Below are 18,069 nucleotides of genomic sequence, written 5' to 3'. Positions count from 1 at the left end.
GGAAATGGAAAGACGTGAGTGCGAGCGAATTGAGATGTACAGGAGTCAGAATGAAGTCCGGAAATTCTACCAAAGAATTAAACACCAAACCGATGGCTTTGGTGCAGGCACAGAAGAGGATACCGCAGAACCAACCCATGTTTACCTCCTAGTCAGAATGAGGTCCAAGTAGCAGTAACCCGACTAAAAATCAACAAGGCAGCAGGAGCCGACGGGTTACCCGCTGAACTAGGCGCTGACCGGAGGCGACACGCTGATAAGGCGTATGCATCAGCTTATCTGCGCAATCTGGCTAGAAGAACGCATACCCGATGATTGGAACCTCAGTATACTATGTCCTGTACACAAGAAAGGAGACAAGACGGAATGTGCCAACTATAGAGAAATAAGTCTCCTCCCCATCGCATACAAGATACTCTCGAGCGTACTGTGTGAAAGATTAAAACCTAAAGTCAATGAGATAATTGGGCCCTATCAATGCGGCTTTAGACCTGGTAAATCCACCCTAGATATTCACACTGCGCCAAATCCTGGAAAAGACCCGAGAAGGACAAATCAACACCTACCACCTCTTTGTTGACTACAAAGCCGCCTTCGATACTCCTTTACGTTCAAAGGTATTTCAAGCCATGTCTGAGTTTGGTATCCCTGCAAAATTAATAAGACTCTGCAGGATGACACTTGCTGATACGCGTTCCTCAGTAAGAATAGGAAAGAATCTCTCCGAACCATTCAATACCAAACGAGGTTTCAGACAAGAAGACAGCCTATCGTGTGATCTCTTTAATATCCTGTTGGAGAAGATTATACGAGATGCAGATGTGAATAGATATGGCACACTAATCAAAAGAGAGCACATGCTACTTGCCTATGCCGACGATATCGATATCATAGGTCGGTCACCGGAAGTAGTAACTATAGCCTTTGAAAGAATCGAAAGAGAGTCAGTGAAAATGGGTCTGGCAGTAAATGGAGATAAGACGAAATGGATGGTCTCCACTCCCAAAAAGCCTTGTACAACCGCGCAGATAAAGAACATGGAGAAAGTTGGGAACCACAACTTTGAGATAGTCAGTAACTTTATCTACCTCGGCACCGCCGTAACCGAAACGAATGACACCAGTTTTGAGATAAAGCGAAGAATAAAACTGGCAAACAGATGCTACTTTGGACTAAGTAAGCAGTTTAGAAACAAGGCCATCTCTCGACAGACGAAGACTACACTTTACAAGACACTGATACTACCCGTGCTGTTATATGGTTCTGAAGCATGGGTACTTGTGAAATCAGATGAGGCAGTGCTTGGAATATTTGAGAGAAAGATTCTTGCCTTAACGGAGAATATAGGCGACGTATGAACCACGAGCTGCATGAGCTGTATGACGACGATAGCATAGTTACACGCATCAAAATACAACGGCTGCGTTGGCTAGGTCATGTTGTCAGAATAGATGAAGAAGCTCCAGCAAAGAAGTCTTTTGAAGGCAAACACGGTGGTACACGCCAACCGGGAAGACCAAAAGCCCGATGGAAAGATCAAGTTGTGGGAGACACCTCGAAACTTGGTGTCAGAGATTTTAGAATGAGCGCAGAAGATCGAGGCGCCTGGAACGCTATTATACGTTCGGCTAGTGGAAGAAATATTCGGTCATAGCCAATTAAAGTAAAGTAAGAACATTCGCATGTTATTGGGCTTTTTAAAGCGATCTGGATGGTTCAACGATAGAAACTAGAAGGCATCTTTCTTCTGCTGTTTCTGTGGTATCACAATGGGCGAAAACGTCTAAGTGAGTCTGATGGCAGACTACCACTTAAACCTAACCTTAAATATGTAACGAACAGGAGAGTAGAAATGATACTGAGACAAAAAAGGCGGTATACTGAGCAAAAAAAAATCTATTCCACAGAAAGTAGAAAGCAATAGAATGTCGTGAGTGCGAGAGAATTAGGATTTTCGGGTTTTAAAATGAAATTCGGAAATTTTACCAATGCATTGAACATCTAACCAATGGCTTGGGGACATCACCTTCAGAGACAAAGCAGGGTATCTGTTTGCAGATCCAGATAGTGTGCTTCAGATTTGTTAAGAACATTTTCCCTAACTATAAATATCCGAAAGTAACCTTTGAGCCTTTCAATGACAGCTATGATTGGATTATTCACTAGGCGATTGGTGATCTGTGTCTGTCTTCAGTGGAGTTGCAGATCTAAAGGCCAAATGTTGGCTCAGAATGGACTCCAAGGTGGAGGCATCAGACCGTAGCATGTTGTCCGCCCCTCCTACAAGTGTGGATGCCTTGGTACCTGTAGTCGAGAGTAATGCTTAAAGCGCACAACCAGTCTTATGACTTACGAATGGGGAAGAGACGGTTTACCCAAAGGGTGGTGTTTCCAATTCGGAGGCCACCGCGGAGCATGTGCCCCTATGACGCCGAACGCTTAGGTTAAAATCCTGGCGTGAACAACAGAAAAATTTGCAGCGGTGGTTTTCCCTTTACTAATGATGGCTACATTTGTGAGTTATCCTGCCATGTTAAAACTTCTCTACTAAGTGATGTCGCTATGCGGCACCCCTGTTCGGACTCGGCATAAAAAAGGAGGTTCCTTATCATCAAGCTTAAACATTTTTTTAACTGTACTCATTGATATGAGAGAAGTATCCCCTGTTCCCTAGTGGAATGTTCGTAGGATATTTAGTAGTTATGAAGTGTTTCAGAATCGAATCAGTCAAATTGAGAGATGAAGTTAACAGCATGACGGCAGTAGTGAGCAAGGGTTTTGCTAAGCTCACAAGAAGACCGAGAAAGCAATCCAGGGCACATAGAAGGAGACTGATGAGTAAGTATGTACTGGCAGAGCAATTGTGCGAAATTGCAGGATGCAATAGGGATAGGAATAGAATTGACATACGGAAGCTGGATATAGAACCATGTCATCCAAAGAGCAGAACACTGCAAAACCGCTGAAAAACATGTCACCGCTTTCAAGTACACCACGAAACCGCTGAAAAAGAGGTCTTCGCTCTTAAGTACTCTGGGAAGACCAAGCCAGCACTTCCTCAATGGAGTCTCCAGACAATATCCTATGGATATTGGCCCTAAGTCTTCGTCTTTATGGGGGACTGTAACGTTGAAAAGGACGCCACGGCTATCTCGGAAAGGGAAGATGATCACTGAAAAAGATAAATAGCCGCCCTCTTACGCCAAAGTGGCCAGGAAGCACAACAGAGATGAGCAGACGCGTGCAGTCATCGATATCAGTAGTGCATCCGTTAGGATTCCACCAGATCATCAATCGCTCTCTCTGGTTAACGAGAGCATTTTGGAATATGTGTTGAACCCTAAAGAGGGTCCACCCATACTAATTGTGAGCTCGATTATCTGCTGCGCTTGGGTCATCAGAATGTATTGATACCGCCAAAAAGCTCGTTGGAAATATCCACACTCCCTAATAGGGCGCAAAGTTCGACCTGGTGAGAAAGATGGACATCCACCAAGACACAAAGACAACGGTCTTCATCAAAGGATAGGGTGGCAAATTTGTAACAGAAAGCATGGGATTTTGTCGGGGTGAAATGGAAGGTCTTTCACAGGTAGAGCAGCAGGAAATAACTCACCTTTTGATGGGCCTTGGCCAAGTCTCCATGACAAATTTGGCAAAGACTCAAGGCATGGCGTCCAAGGCTATCGTTTTCAATTTTGGGAAGACTAGGATAGATAATGATCCTTGTATTGAGACATCAGGAAGTGCAGTGAGAGGAGACTCAATACTTCCTAACGAACAGGGGGCCGATGACGACACCATCACCGACTGTCCAAATAATGGGAAGACTATGGCAAACAAAGATCCTAATATTAAAACATCAGGCAGTGCAGGGGACCAAACGATGGTACCATCACCGACTTTCTCAAGATTGGCAAGACTAGGATATGCGAAGAACCAAATATTGAAACATCAGGCAGTGCAGTGACAGGAATCTCAATGCAGCCTAGCGAACAATTAGCCAACGATGAGACCATCACTTACTCCCAAGAAGTCCATTGACTTAGGATTTGGAAGACTAAGATAGGCAAAGATTCTATTATTGGAACATCAGGTACTGCAGTGAAAAGGAGACTCAATACAGTCTGACGAACAGGTAGTCGAAGATGAGTTCATTGTCGACTCCCAAGAAGCCCTTTTACAGGAAGATTGAGGTCATCTAGAAAAAACCTCCATCGGAGCGAGATGGCTACACACGCTGTTATGGAAAATCAGCAAGGACAAGATAAAAATTACCTTAGTTCAGGAGCCACAGGCGACTCGGGACAAAATTTCTGGACTCAACTATGTCAACTACCAATTATTATATACAGGAACGTGGTTAGACCAATACTTGCATACGCCTCAGTAGTTTGATGGACAGCGATTGTCCATCCGAAAAAGTGCAACATAAGGATCATACAACAGGTTCAGAGAACATGTTTGCTTGGCATAGGCGGGGCGATGAGAACGTGAATATAGAATAGGAGGAGATCACACCATTGTGGTATAATCGAGGCGACTATAGGAAACCTGGAAGGCATGGAAGAGGTTTCGGATCGGATACCTGAGACAATACTTGAGGTCGAGTGCGAGACACAGTTCTGGATTGACAAAATTTCATGCTACACGGATGGATCAAAGCCAGAGGACAGAGTTAAGTTAACGCGCGAAGATCGAGTGTAAACATTTTTAAGGACAATAAACTGTTTTGTAGTTGTTTTCAACATTTCTTGGCATTAAACGACACAAACCTTTTTTGAGCGATTGTCAAATTGTGCGGAATTCAAAGAGAACAAACCTTGTTAACGGCAAGGTGTTCATGCGGTATGGAATATATGCTGAGGGAGTAAATGCTCACGGCCATCTTGCATTATAAGTTCTCGCATGGCATCAATGTTCTCTGGTACAACGACCATTTTTGGAAGACCTTCACTGAATTCAACTTTGAGCAAGCGTCGACCACGGCTGAATTCATTAAACCAGTTTTTCACAGTGCTATACGATGGTGCCTCATCGCCATAGAAAGATTTAAGTTCTTCAAATCACTCTTGTCGTGATAATCCACGTCGAAAGTTGTGAAAATTGTTCGCGCGAAAATCTTGATGAGTTAATTCCAAATTAATTTTTCCAAGTCACTGTAAACACCCCAAATGATGGTCGTAGGTTAAAACATTCTGAGTACGATTATCCTAGAAAATGTCAAACTTTCCATTGGAAATGTCAGATTGGATCTGGCAACATTCAGTGTGGCCTGAAACTTATAAAGCAGCCCTCGTATGCCATTATACCTAAAAGAGCAGATTGATGCCCAATATCCCCGTTAAGGGAAGGTATGTAGGCTACTTTAAGGATGCTTCCAGTCCGGGTTGCCATGTGGACTGCGGGTTGTACTCTTAAGAATTGCGACGTGGCATATCGAGAAAATTATCTCTTCAAAGTAGTATCAAGCGATGGCCCTTAATTTTTTGGGTTGTTCGTTGATCGTTGCAATAAAAGAAGTGAAGGAAGGGCATGGATATCAGGTATTAACAACGGTTGTTAAATTGTATGTAAAATTAATTTCTGAATTCAATAAGAACTCTCGACTATCATAGATTTCTCAAGTAGATGGTAGAACAGTTAAAAATAAACCAGTTTTGGATGCCGGTTAACTGAGATATCCCAGGATTGTAGAACAAACGAGCTTGCATGACTGAGAACTGTCTTATACATTACAGGGGTACTGTAATATCTGGTTATACCGAAGGGCAACCAAGGACAGATAATCACGATTTGGGTATCGTGATACATGATCACGATTTGGGTATTGTGATAAATGTGTATGGGAAGCCATCGTAGCGCAGGGGTTAGCATGTCCTCCTATGACACTGAACGCCTGGGTTCGAATCCTGGCGAGACCATCAGAAAAAATATTCAGCGGTGGTTTTCCACTCCAAATGGTTGCAAAATTTGTGAGGTACTATGCCATGTACAACTTCTTTCCAAAGAAGGTGTCGCGCTGGGGCACGCCGTTCGGACTCGGCTATAAAAAGGAGGCCCCTTATCATTGAGCTTAAACTTGAATCGGAGTGCACTCATTGATATGTGCGATGTTTGCCCCTGTTCCTTGGTGGAATGTTCGTGGGCAAAATTTGCAATTGCATGCATGTGAATGAGGCTTGATTTTTTTTTGTAGAGTCTTCAATATGTCTAAATATTTATCAATTTAGTAAAGTATCAGAAAACAGAATTCTTCTCGTCTTTTTTTCTTTGTTCTTTCTAAAGAAAAACAAGAACAAGAACACTTACACAAAAAATACTTTGTACAAAATATGCTTAAGATGAATTATACTTTTGTCTGGGTTACTATGCTATACGAGTTGAGATTATCACCGATATGTTGTATATAAATATATAAATGTATATTAATATTAAAACAAAATATATGAATGGCATAGAGTAGTTCCATTCGGTAAAAGAAAAAATTAAAAAATAATTAATACAAAAAACAATAGAACGAAGAAATACCCTAAATTTCCAGTCGTAGTTCTTACTACGAGTTTTTACACTTCCATCATCAAGGCCGGCCAGCTAAAGAAAATTAAAATTGAATATTAAAAACACGTTGAAATATTATCGTCACATAAACAAATACAAAAAAAAAAAACAACACAACACAACTTCAAAATTATTCCCATTCACACACAAAAGAAAATAAATTTTACTCAAATCCGCATATCGGTTGAACTCCTCCATCATTTTGGGAGATATGTACGTAAAAATATCTGGGAAAAATTAACTAAAGAGAAACATTATCAACAAATAAAAAAAACATGATAACATCAAAATGCAAAAAAAAATTAAGATACAAAAAAAGCATATTTAACCAATTTTGTTTTTGAAAGCACATTATGTTTTTTTTTTTTGATTTTGGGAAATTAGAAAAAAAAAACATTAAAAATTAACAACATAATTGAAAATAACAGGAAAAAATTTGGTTTTTAATAAGAAAAGTCATGAAAATGTTACCAAAATTATTATTATGTTTTATTACTAATTTTGATATTTGAGTTTGTTTGCTTTTCACAAGTGTAGAAGAGATTGGTTGAATTCTTGGGTCAGAAATCGTTCTTCTATCCTTCATACCGGAGAATTTGTTTTGCATATATATTTTGTATATATATGTGTGTAGTAACACAGGTTCATTGCATATCGTTGGACACGAAGTTACTTCACTTCACTTACCTTATCTTTCTTATCTTGGCGGGCATATGGGAAACAAGGAATCACAGCTGTTACTCGGGACGCTGAAGCAATCTTGCAGGCATTGATCATAATCAGCAGTTCCATCAAGTTGTCGTTGATCTCGCCGGAGCCAGATTGTACGATGTACACATCTTCACCACGCACAGATTCACCAATCTCAACACTGCAAAAAGCAAAAAAAAATACACTTAAAAATATAGCATACTTCAGGGGGCAAAGTTCAAATACATTCAAATATCTTAAGCTACGTTTACAATGGCAAAATTAATAAACTCATTTTAAGTTAAACCACAAACTAATTCTGGGGCCGAATTACCGCATACGTGAATGAGTAAAAATAAGAACGCGAATTTTCAAATCGAGCATTATTCATAAAAACTTGGACATAAAAATTTATATACAAGTAGAATAACAACAATTAAGCACGAGATGAAATTTCATTCGATACAGAAGCGCCCCCATCACTTATACGGTAATTCGACCCCTGATCGTTAAGACGAGGGTTTGGGGTAAGTTTAACTGACGGTCAGCTGTTATTTGTTAACATATTCATACATGCGTATTACATATCATGCATGTGGAAGTAGGAGCCAGGGCTGCGGAATCGACTCCGACTCCATGCAAAGTAGTAATAAATGTCTCATCAAAAACAGAATCATGTGTATACCATCGGAGTAGTGTAATTTGTGTAGACAAAAATTATGCCCTTCAACTAAATTCATTTTGCATAAATTTTTAGAAGAATCCTTGGCGGAGGGTTCCCAAGATTACGCCCGGCCGAACTTAGCAAGCCTTAACTTGTTACTTCTCATTTTCGTTCGAAATCTAGGTGATCGGAAAATAACGATAGTATTGATACTATCGATATTTTTTATTAGAAATATCGAAAATATCGAATGTTGCGAGTATCGATAGTTTGCCAGCTCTATCTAGAAATGAAAATCGGGCAACACATATACATACATGGTTGTTGTTTCTAAATCTGAACCGATTTCTATAAAATTCACTAGTGATCACAAGAATCATATGAGTAACTTTTGTGTCATATGAGAATTTAGCGAGAATCGATTGACAACATATACATATATGGGAGCTATATCCAAATCTGAATTTCTTCCAATTTCAAAACAAATTGACAGACGGACGGACGGACAGTTAGACATAGCTAAATCAAATCAGAGAGTGATGCTGAGTCTATCGCTATCGCTATTCTTGCTAATGGGTGTTCCTCTCTTCCTTGTACCACATTGATGGTGTGAATAAACTAAATTTTCGAATTGTTTTGAAAGTCCATACACAGAAAAGTAGTACGAAATAATTTTTAAGTATTTTAATTTTTTTTATTTTTCAAGATTTTTGCCTATTAAGGCGAAGATCATTAAATTTTACAAATTTTTTGTTTGTTTCTCTTTCGAGACGAGCTCAATGATCGGAGATGCAAATGGAAAAGGAAAGCCAAATATAGAAACACACACCAATCACTATGGGACGCGTTTCGTCTTTGGTTAGAAGACTTTTCAACCATATTAGGTGTGATGGCTTCATGGGCCGTGCGTTGGTATGTTGTATTTGAATCGTATTAATAGCTGTACTTTTCCCAATGCACTATCCAGCAAATTTTTAAAATCGGACCTCAAATGAAGATTTGGCAACCCAAACAGTTTTTCGAAATGCCGAAGTGACCAACTTAAGGGGCCTACCAAAAGGCCCCCGGACCACCTAGGGTCTTGACATTTTGTAAATGACCTCAGCATTATCAAAGCAACGAATTATCTCTTTACGTTCTCAAATAGCATATCTTTTGCAAGTTTTTTTTTCGATTTTCTCCCACTGATCGATGTTCAGGAGCCAATTCAAACTAATATTCAATGAATATGAAAAAATGAGGGTGAACATCTATTTTATTATCCATCCATGATTGATCTAATTTGATTAACATTTCTCAAAATATCAAAAAAAAAAAAACAAATTCTTTGTTTACCCGCCCCATGTAGTTTATATTAAAAAAAAAAACAAAAAAAAAATTCAAAAACATTTCGATTGATGGTCGGCCAACATTCATATGAATGAGACGTGGGCGACAAACAAGAAACAAAGGAGGCAGGGTTACGTAGTCTAATCCAACCATAAATTATGCCAACCCCAATCCTTACGAGCCCTCTTGTAATCACCTTCTCACCTACAAAAGGAAAAATCTAAAAACGATTGCTGGTCTATTGGGGGCATTGGTGGGTAACAGTCATCAGCTGTAGCTAAAAAACTAAAACCCAACATAATTTACATCGAATGTCATTGGAAAGTATTTTCGGCACATCAATAGCAAAGAACAGCCTTCCACATGGCTGGATTAGTTAACCTTCAATTGGAAACAAAGCAAAAGAAAAACATCTACTTTCTCCCTCTGTGTTTGGCTGCCGTGTAATATTGACGTCACATTGAAAAAGATTCATATGTACAATCGTACCGATCCATTGTCTAGTCGGGTCATCGTCATATGACTATTTAAATAGAGCGTACACTCATACTGACGTGCTAACTAACAGACTGAGACATGAACCACCCTCAACCATCAATTCATTATGTGGGTATGTTGTCGTTGTCGTCGTTCCTAAAGACATACCTCCAAAATCAAGTTAGCGACCAAGCAAAGTGCGTTCATGTATCGCTAGCATGCCTAACTAAAACTGTTCCTGGTTCATCCAAACTGTTTGACCAATAAATTATTTTTGTCAACACAACAAGTTGCAAAAGTGACGATGGAATGCTGTGCTGCACAGTGGTGTACAATAATCTAAACAAAAACCAATTATTTAGAAGTCATTCATGCTCTTTTAGAAATTTCACAACCCTTCGGGTCTTATCTTGAATTAGCTTACATGTAGCTAGCGGTTTACCCACACATTAAAGTTTTCCGGGAATATGTAATCTAATTTCTGGTCTTGCAAGCTATTCTGCTATACAATACTCTTGTATATCTCTTTGACCCGGTACTAAAAATAAGTCAATTTTGAACCATTAAGAGATCGTTATTTATTCCACCCCGTGGAGTGACTATGACAGGACCTCAGTACCTTTTGTCGGGTCGAAGACTTGCGACAGTCAATGACAAGGCTACTGAACCATATTTAAACCATTGAATTCACTCACTAATTAAAATTCCAGCGAAACCGGGTAATAAATGCAGTTTTTATGGGTTTAAGACCCCAAATCGGCTGATCGGCAGCTATATCTAAATATAGTCCGATCCAAACCATATTTGAGTTGGCGTGCCGCAGTGCGACACCTCTTTGGAGAGAAGTTTTACATGGCATTGTACCTCACAAATGTTGCCAGCATTAGGAGGGGAAAACCACTGATGAAAATTTTCGCACATGGACCACCTTCATCAGGAGACAAAGATCCTGCGAAAATATAACCACATGCTGTCTAAGCAATACCTTCTTGGCTGCTATCGCAGTGACCAACCTAATCAGCATCTTGTGGATAGGCATGTACCCCCAGAAGACTTATGGTGGATCTACATGATTATCATCTAAAGCGAGAGGTTCAACGCTACAAAAGAGAAACTCTCGATCAAGTGGTGTATCGAGCGGAACTAGACAACATTTATGCAGACACGGTGGCAGATGCGGTGAATGTGGTTCTTGAAGAACAACCGCCACCCATTGTACCTGACGAAATTTACTTCCCCCGGCAAATCAGAGTAGTTCTGGCTTAATTGCGTTCAGGCAGATGCAGTCATCTCGACTCCTTTAGAATTAGGATTGATGCCAACGTGCGAGAAGTATGTTCCGATTGTGATCTTGAACCACACGGTACACGTCAGACTAGTCCGAACGGCGAAACCTCTTTCAAGAGATGTCAAACCAGAACGAATACCTCACAAATGTCAACAGCAATAGTGTAAAGGTAATCACCGCAGATATACCTGAAAAAATGCAAACCCAGGCCTATAAACTTCATAATCTGATATGCATACGTCTCAAATAAACCAATCTCCCGATATGGGTTTTTAAGCAACTGGAGGGCGATTTTACAGTAGCGCAGAGGTAAGCTTGTCTGCTCTTTGATACTGAAAGCCTGGTTTCGAATCCTGGCAGGAACATCAGAAAATATTTCAGCAGTGGTTACCCCCTCCCAATGGTGGCGACATTTGTGAGGCACTTTGCCATGTAAAAACTTCTTTCCAAAGAGGTGGCGCTCTACGCCACGCCATTCGAACTCGGCTATAAAAAGGACGTCCCTTATCATTGAGCTTAAAATTGAATCGGACAACACTCATTGATTTGTGAGAAGTTTGCCCCAGTTCCTTAATGGAATGTTCGTGGGCAAATTTGGAGGGCGATTCATCCAAATTCAATGAAATAATGGATTTTATTTATGACTTCTAATGGGCATATATATGAGTACCAAATACGTAGAACTTGACCTATGCGATCGACGTTTCTATAATCCAATCAAATGAATTGCCGATTTCATTTCTTTTCGTTATTAAAGTTTCCCCTCCAATTTAAATTATTGTAGTTAATAATTTCCTTTTCCAATTTCAATTTGAATGTGAACACTTAAAAATTAAATGTTTTATTTCAAATCACATATGAAAGAAGTAAAAAAAAGTTCAACTAAAGTAAAACTCATTTGCCACCGTCATAATGTACAAAATAGTCGTGTTCTTCTCATCCATAAACGATATGGCGGTATTTTGGGATATTGTGGGGCATTGTGGGTATATTTAAAGATTTGTATCCCCCTATTAACGCAAACATCAGCGAGAACATCGCGAGATAAGATGGCCACAACATTAGCTCGATGTACTTGCTGCTAGTGGTTGGTTGATGGTTGATGGGATGTCGCCCCTTGATGTGTGATATGTGCCACCTCCATCGTCCATCGTCCTGCGTCTAGTCATTTCGAGCGAGACTAGATGAGATGAGATGATTATCACGACAAAGATAAAGTCCAAACTAATTTTCTTGGCTGCCTGCCCATTTATAAATTTAAAATGACTTCTGTCCGTTTGTCTGCTGCTCATTCTAAACAATACGTTTTTTGTTTGGTTGTTGTGCTTAGTATTGCTAAACAAAATGAAAAAAATAACAACAGATTCACCATAAAACAATTCGAGATGAGGCATGTTGACCTTTTGATACCCTACACCATATAGGGGATATATGCACAATTTATTGAAATATCACCCTGTCTTTCTTCTAATTTATAGAAGAGAAACACGTTTGAAGCACATCATTAAAACAAGCCTTAATTTATAAATTACTAGCCGAACCGGGCCCGCTCCGCTGCGCATGCTTTAAATCTTTAATATCTTTTTAGGCTTGGGACACTTCGCCCTGAATGTGTACATCGAATTCGTGCCACTGTAGCCTATGTTCGCCTATAACGCTGAACGCCTGCGTTCAAATCCTGGCGATAGATTAGGTCAGGTATGAGTGGCAGTCCTTTTACAGACTCACTTAGACAATTTTAAGTCCCTTGTGATACCACAATAGCGACAGACCAAGGTTTCTGGTGGGTATCGAACCCGCGACCCTTGCCCTGATAATCCAAGTACGCTACCAACTCGGCTACAGGAGCGCCCATTCCTGGCGATAACATCGGACAAAATTTAAAGTGATGGTGATCTTAATGCTGGCGACATTTGTCATGCATAGTCATGTAAAAAATTCTCCCCAATTCGCACTGCGGCATGCCATTCCAACTCGGCTAGAAAAAAAGTTCCTTATCATTGAGTTTAAACTTGATATGTGAGAAGTGTGACCCTTCTCGATTTCTGGGTAATTTTTTACTCCACTCCCAAATACCTTTCTTTTGTGTCTTATATTCTCTTATTGGTAAATATTTCCGGTTTAGAGAGACACTTGGCCCTCAACGTAAATATACGCTTCGTGCTCTACTCATACATTCATACATTTTATATGAGCCCCATAATGGCATGATCGGTAAATGAATTCTGTTTGGGAGTGGGGTGGACCCCCGGGACTTTGTCCCGAAAATGAGTATCAATATCCCGAAAATTAATCAATTTAAACATCAAATAGTTTTTATATAATAGGGAGGTGTTTTCGGGTGGGGCAGCTCCCCAAACACATGGCTCTTCAATTGCATTTCAAATTCGTTTTTTTTCTCTCAATCACCTTTCGTTTGAGCTCTATATTGTCGTGATTGGTCTATATACCCATTTGGCCCGTTTTGGACGGACCCCTACCCCAACAATAGAAACCATGTTTTGTTTCGAACGAATCGCATTACCAATCTCCGAGATCTGGTGGTTTTGAAAATTAGGGTAATGAGAAGTGCTTGTTAGGGGAGGAATGGCACCTTAGACATTTCGACTCAAGTATGGATATCAAATTCGTCCTCCACTCCCGAACCCCTTAATTTGAGCCCCATATTGCTATGGTCGATAAATATGAACTGTTTAGAGGGTGTTTTGGGGCTAGGGCGGTCCCCGGCACTTTGCCCTGAAAATAGATATGAAATTCGATCTTTACTCCCAAATACCGTTGTTTTGAGCTATATATTGCCATAATATAGATATAATATAATAGATATTGCCATAATCGGAAATGAAAATTAGGGCGTACCCCCAAACACTTGGCTCCAAAATTGGATATCAAATTCGTTTTCTACTCTCAAATACCTTTCATTTGAGTCCCATATTGTCAGAATGGGTCAATCAACCTATTTGACTTATTTTTGAAAGGAAAAGCGCCACCTAGACTTGAAAAAATTTTAATGTCATATTTTAATCCCAAATACCTTTCTTTCCAGACAAACTTACACAATCTGTGAAAGTTTTAAAAAAATCGGTTAAGCCGTTTTTGATTCTACGGAACAAACAAAAAAACCGAGTGCCATATAGTCATGATGGGCCATATGCCCATTCAAGTCATTTTTGGGGGCTAGGGTGATCCCCTATACTACGATCTGATTTTGTATGCCAGATTCGTAATCTACTCCCGAATACCTTTCATTTGAGGCCCGTATTGACATGAACGTCCAATATGTCTGTTTGGGGGAATTTTGGGTTTGGGATTTCATACCATATGCGTATTTTATTTTCCAATACATTTCATTTGATACCCATATTGTCCCGATCGGTCCACTTTTGATTTTGGGTGGTGTTTTTGAGTAACGGGGGAGGGTCCGCCCCCTTCCGAAATCAACAAATTATAAAGCCTATTTCTCTTTCCTGAACATATTCGTAATACAGCGGTCAAAAAAAGTATTCATCATTCAATGTTTTTTTTTTTAATAAGTCTACAAAAGACAATTGGAATAAAAACATATTAAACTAATGATGCAGTAGTGCTTGTGTGATATATATGTACACAATTTCATTGTTTTTAAAGAAAAAAATAGTATTTATTGGAACAAAAAGGGCCATTTTACAGCTGAACACAAAAAATTAAACAAAAAAGTATTCATCATTGCAAAAAAACAAAAAAATAAATAACATAATTTAAAAAAATTAATACTTTGTTATTCGACCACCGCGTCTTATAACTTCTTTTAAACGGTTTGACATCGATTGGACTAATTTAGCGGTTATATTTTGGTCTATATTAGTCCATTCCTCCATTATCACCTGTTGCATTTGACTCTTGCTCGAAAAATTGCGCGTTCTCAATTTGCGTTCGAGATGTTCCCAAAGATGTTCAATTGGGTTCAAGTCGGGACTTTGAGAAGGAGTTTTAATGACTTTGGGGCAGTTATACAGCATCCACATCTTGGTATTTAAAGCAGAATGTTTGGGGTCATTATCTTGATAATATTGAAAGTTATTACCAAGCCCAAGTTTTACAGCACTATTTTTTAAATTCCTCTTTAAAATGTCAATGTAATACTTATGATCCATTACTCCATTAATAATTTCAAGATTTCCCGCCCCTGAAGCCGCCATACACCCCCAAACCATTAAACCACCTCCACCATGTTTTACAGTAGCAACTGTGTTTCGTTCTTCAAGCTCTGTATTTGGTTTTCTGTACACTATGACCTTTCCATCGCACCCAAAAAGATTAAACTTGCTCTCGTCTGCAAAAATGACTGTTTTCCAAAATGATTCGGGCTGTTTTACATACATTTTTGCGAAGTTTAGCCTTTTCACTCGGTTTATTTTATTTATAAAGGGCTTCTTACGTGCAGTTCTTCCTCTGTAACTATGCCTTTTGAGTGTATTTCGAATTGTTTGTGTAGTAACTTCCTTCCCTAAATATTCCATAGTGTTTTTACGAAGAATGGTCGCATTTGTCTTCGGAGTTTTCTGAACTTGCCGCACTAGCCAACGCACATCTCCAACTGAAAGTGCTTTTGGTCGACCAGATCTTGGTTTATTGTCAACAGTTTTCGTTTCTGTCCACTTTCTGATGATGGATTGTATAGTAGATCGTGGTCTATTTAATATTTCACTGATAGTTTTTTGAGTTAAACCATTCCTGTGGTGTTTTATTATCAAAACTTTTACCTCATCAGAAACCTCGTTTTGCTTACGACCCATTTTGACAAAAACTATATTTTCAATGAAATTAAATATTTGCTGTCAAGGGCAAAGCCTCCTTTACTAAATAAAACAGAAAAGGGGGATTCCCAAATAATATTTGAATTTGACTTTGATGATAGCACATCAATGATGAATACTTTTTTTGTTCTGTTTTTGGTGTTATTATATAAAATTGCATTTTTTGCGCTAATTAAATTTATTTTTTGAATTTATTTTAAAACATATTACGAAAAATAAACTATTGCATAAAACTGCATTATTTGTTTACTTTAAATTTTCTTCAATTACCCAAAATAACTGAATTTATTATCAATTTTGCTAATGATGAATACTTTTTTTGACCGCTGTATACTCCCGAACACCTATCATTTGAGTCCCATATTGTCATGATCGTCCAAAAAACCTATTTTAAGGAGTTTTGGGGTTGGGCGGCCCCCCCAGTTACTTGGACCCAATTTTTAATATGAATTTCGTACTCTACTCCTGAATACCTTTCATTTGAGTCCCATATTGTCCCGATCGGTCAACTTTTATTTTTGGGTAGTACTTTTGGGGTAAGTTGGAGGGTCCGCCCCCTTCCGATATCAAAAAATTATGCAGCCTATGTTTCCTTCCAGACCAACCTAAGCAATCTGTAAAAAGCTTGTTCAGAACATATAGGCTAATACACAGTACGCTGTATGGAGGGAGGACTACAGTGTAGTGATATCAATCTGAGAATGTTCCTATACGCTGAAGATAATCTTATTAATAGTGTTTTGCTACATTATCATGATAATCGGTTGCCAAAGAAGCTAACGAGAGCACTAATTGAAGGGAATTCGTTTTGGGAGAAAGATTTCAGAAATATTGCAAGAGATCTACACATCAATTGGCTGGAATTGCGGAATATTTTCGACTAGTGGCAAACTTTTAGTATTGACCTGATAACGGCGTTTAAACTGAAAAACATCAATGGTAATATCTATCAGATAACATCTTATCTTACAGATTATATTAATTAATTACAATATACTATAATTATAAAGTACAACATTGCCAAAAACTATACAAATTTACATAGTTATGTATTATCATAATCAAGCAAAATTCTAAGGATTCTCTTGCAAATGTGTGTCGTTCTATGTGATAGTCCATGTGGTTTGCAATGGAGTTAAATAAGCAGAGGCATCGCGTTAAGGGTTCATTCATTCCGTAGTTGGTTCTTTTGAAAGGAATGTCAAACAAATGATTGGGAACATTGAATGGCAAGAGAGACAAAAAATCTGAGCAGTCAATGTTAGTGTCAATCAAATCTTTTATAAAACAATACCTTGAAGTTTCCTTCTAAGTTGTAGTTGCTGAATGCCAAGATGTCGGTATCGTTCTATATAGGATGGAATACTATCCCATGTATAATACATTCTTAAAGCAAATGTTGTAAAACATTTTTGAACTTTCTCTATTCTATCTATTCCTTCGCTATAAAATTCATCGCAAATAATACAGAGATACTCAGTATGAGGCCTAACCAAGCTCTCATAAGTGTGTTTTCAGAATGTTAATAGGGAAGTCATTTGAATTTATTTGCAAAAATCCAAATTGAGAATTAGATTTTGAGATAATATACTCAGCATGATGTTCAAATGATAGTATGGGATCAAAAAATATTCCAAGATCTCTAACTTGGTTTACCCGTAAAAATTTTTTGCTAAAATGGTCCGTATAATTGCATAACATTGATAAAGGCATACGAGTGTTAATCATATCTTTGCATTTAGATAGATTGAGAACTAGCCGATTAACTTGATACCAATTTATCAAGCAGTTGATGTCGTTTTTAAAGACTATGCAATCAGAATATGTAGAAATCTCTTAATAAACCTTCAAATTGTCAGCGTAGAGCAAGCACTGTGAGCGACATATACAAAGATGAATGTCATTAATGAATAATAAAAATAATAATGGACCCAGATGGCTACCTTAAAGAACGCCAGATACAACATCGATGGAATCTGACATACATTCGCCAACTTTAACAAAAAGAACCTTCTGAGAAATGTATGTTGATATCCACGACAACAGATTTCAATGACTACCTAACTCCTCAAGTTTAGCAATTAACATATTATGCGGCAATTGATTAAATGCCTTGCTAAAATCTGTGCAGAGTACATCAACTTGATTTCCTTTCTCCAAATAATATCCGAAATACAAACTCAACAGAACAGTTTTACAAACATCTTGACTATAACGAAAGGCTATCATATGTAACAGATGAGAACATCATATGGATTCTAAAG

The 18,069-nt window shown here is 38.6% G+C and overlaps 1 protein-coding gene across 4 annotated transcripts in view; it reads right to left on the bottom strand.

The window, feature by feature from the left end:
- Positions 1-18,069, bottom strand: part of LOC106084958 (ribose-phosphate pyrophosphokinase 2) — a 140,504-nt gene that overhangs the window by 65,467 nt on the left and 56,968 nt on the right. For 3 of the 4 annotated variants that reach the window (XM_059360642.1, XM_013248944.2, XM_013248946.2), the window contains 2 exons: positions 7,249-7,432; positions 6,532-6,594 (listed from right to left, as the gene is read on the bottom strand). In XM_059360642.1, the coding sequence (XP_059216625.1) occupies positions 6,532-6,594; positions 7,249-7,432 (247 nt within the window). The remainder of the gene's footprint in view (positions 1-6,531; positions 6,595-7,248; positions 7,433-18,069) is intronic. The other variant, XM_013248945.2, reaches the window with a different exon arrangement.

The sequence above is a fragment of the Stomoxys calcitrans genome, chromosome 1, assembly GCF_963082655.1.
Source record: "Stomoxys calcitrans chromosome 1, idStoCalc2.1, whole genome shotgun sequence".
Lineage (NCBI taxonomy): Eukaryota > Metazoa > Arthropoda > Insecta > Diptera > Muscidae > Stomoxys > Stomoxys calcitrans.
The sequence above is the reverse complement of the archived record's forward strand: the minus strand, read 5'-3'. Positions and strand labels throughout refer to the sequence as shown.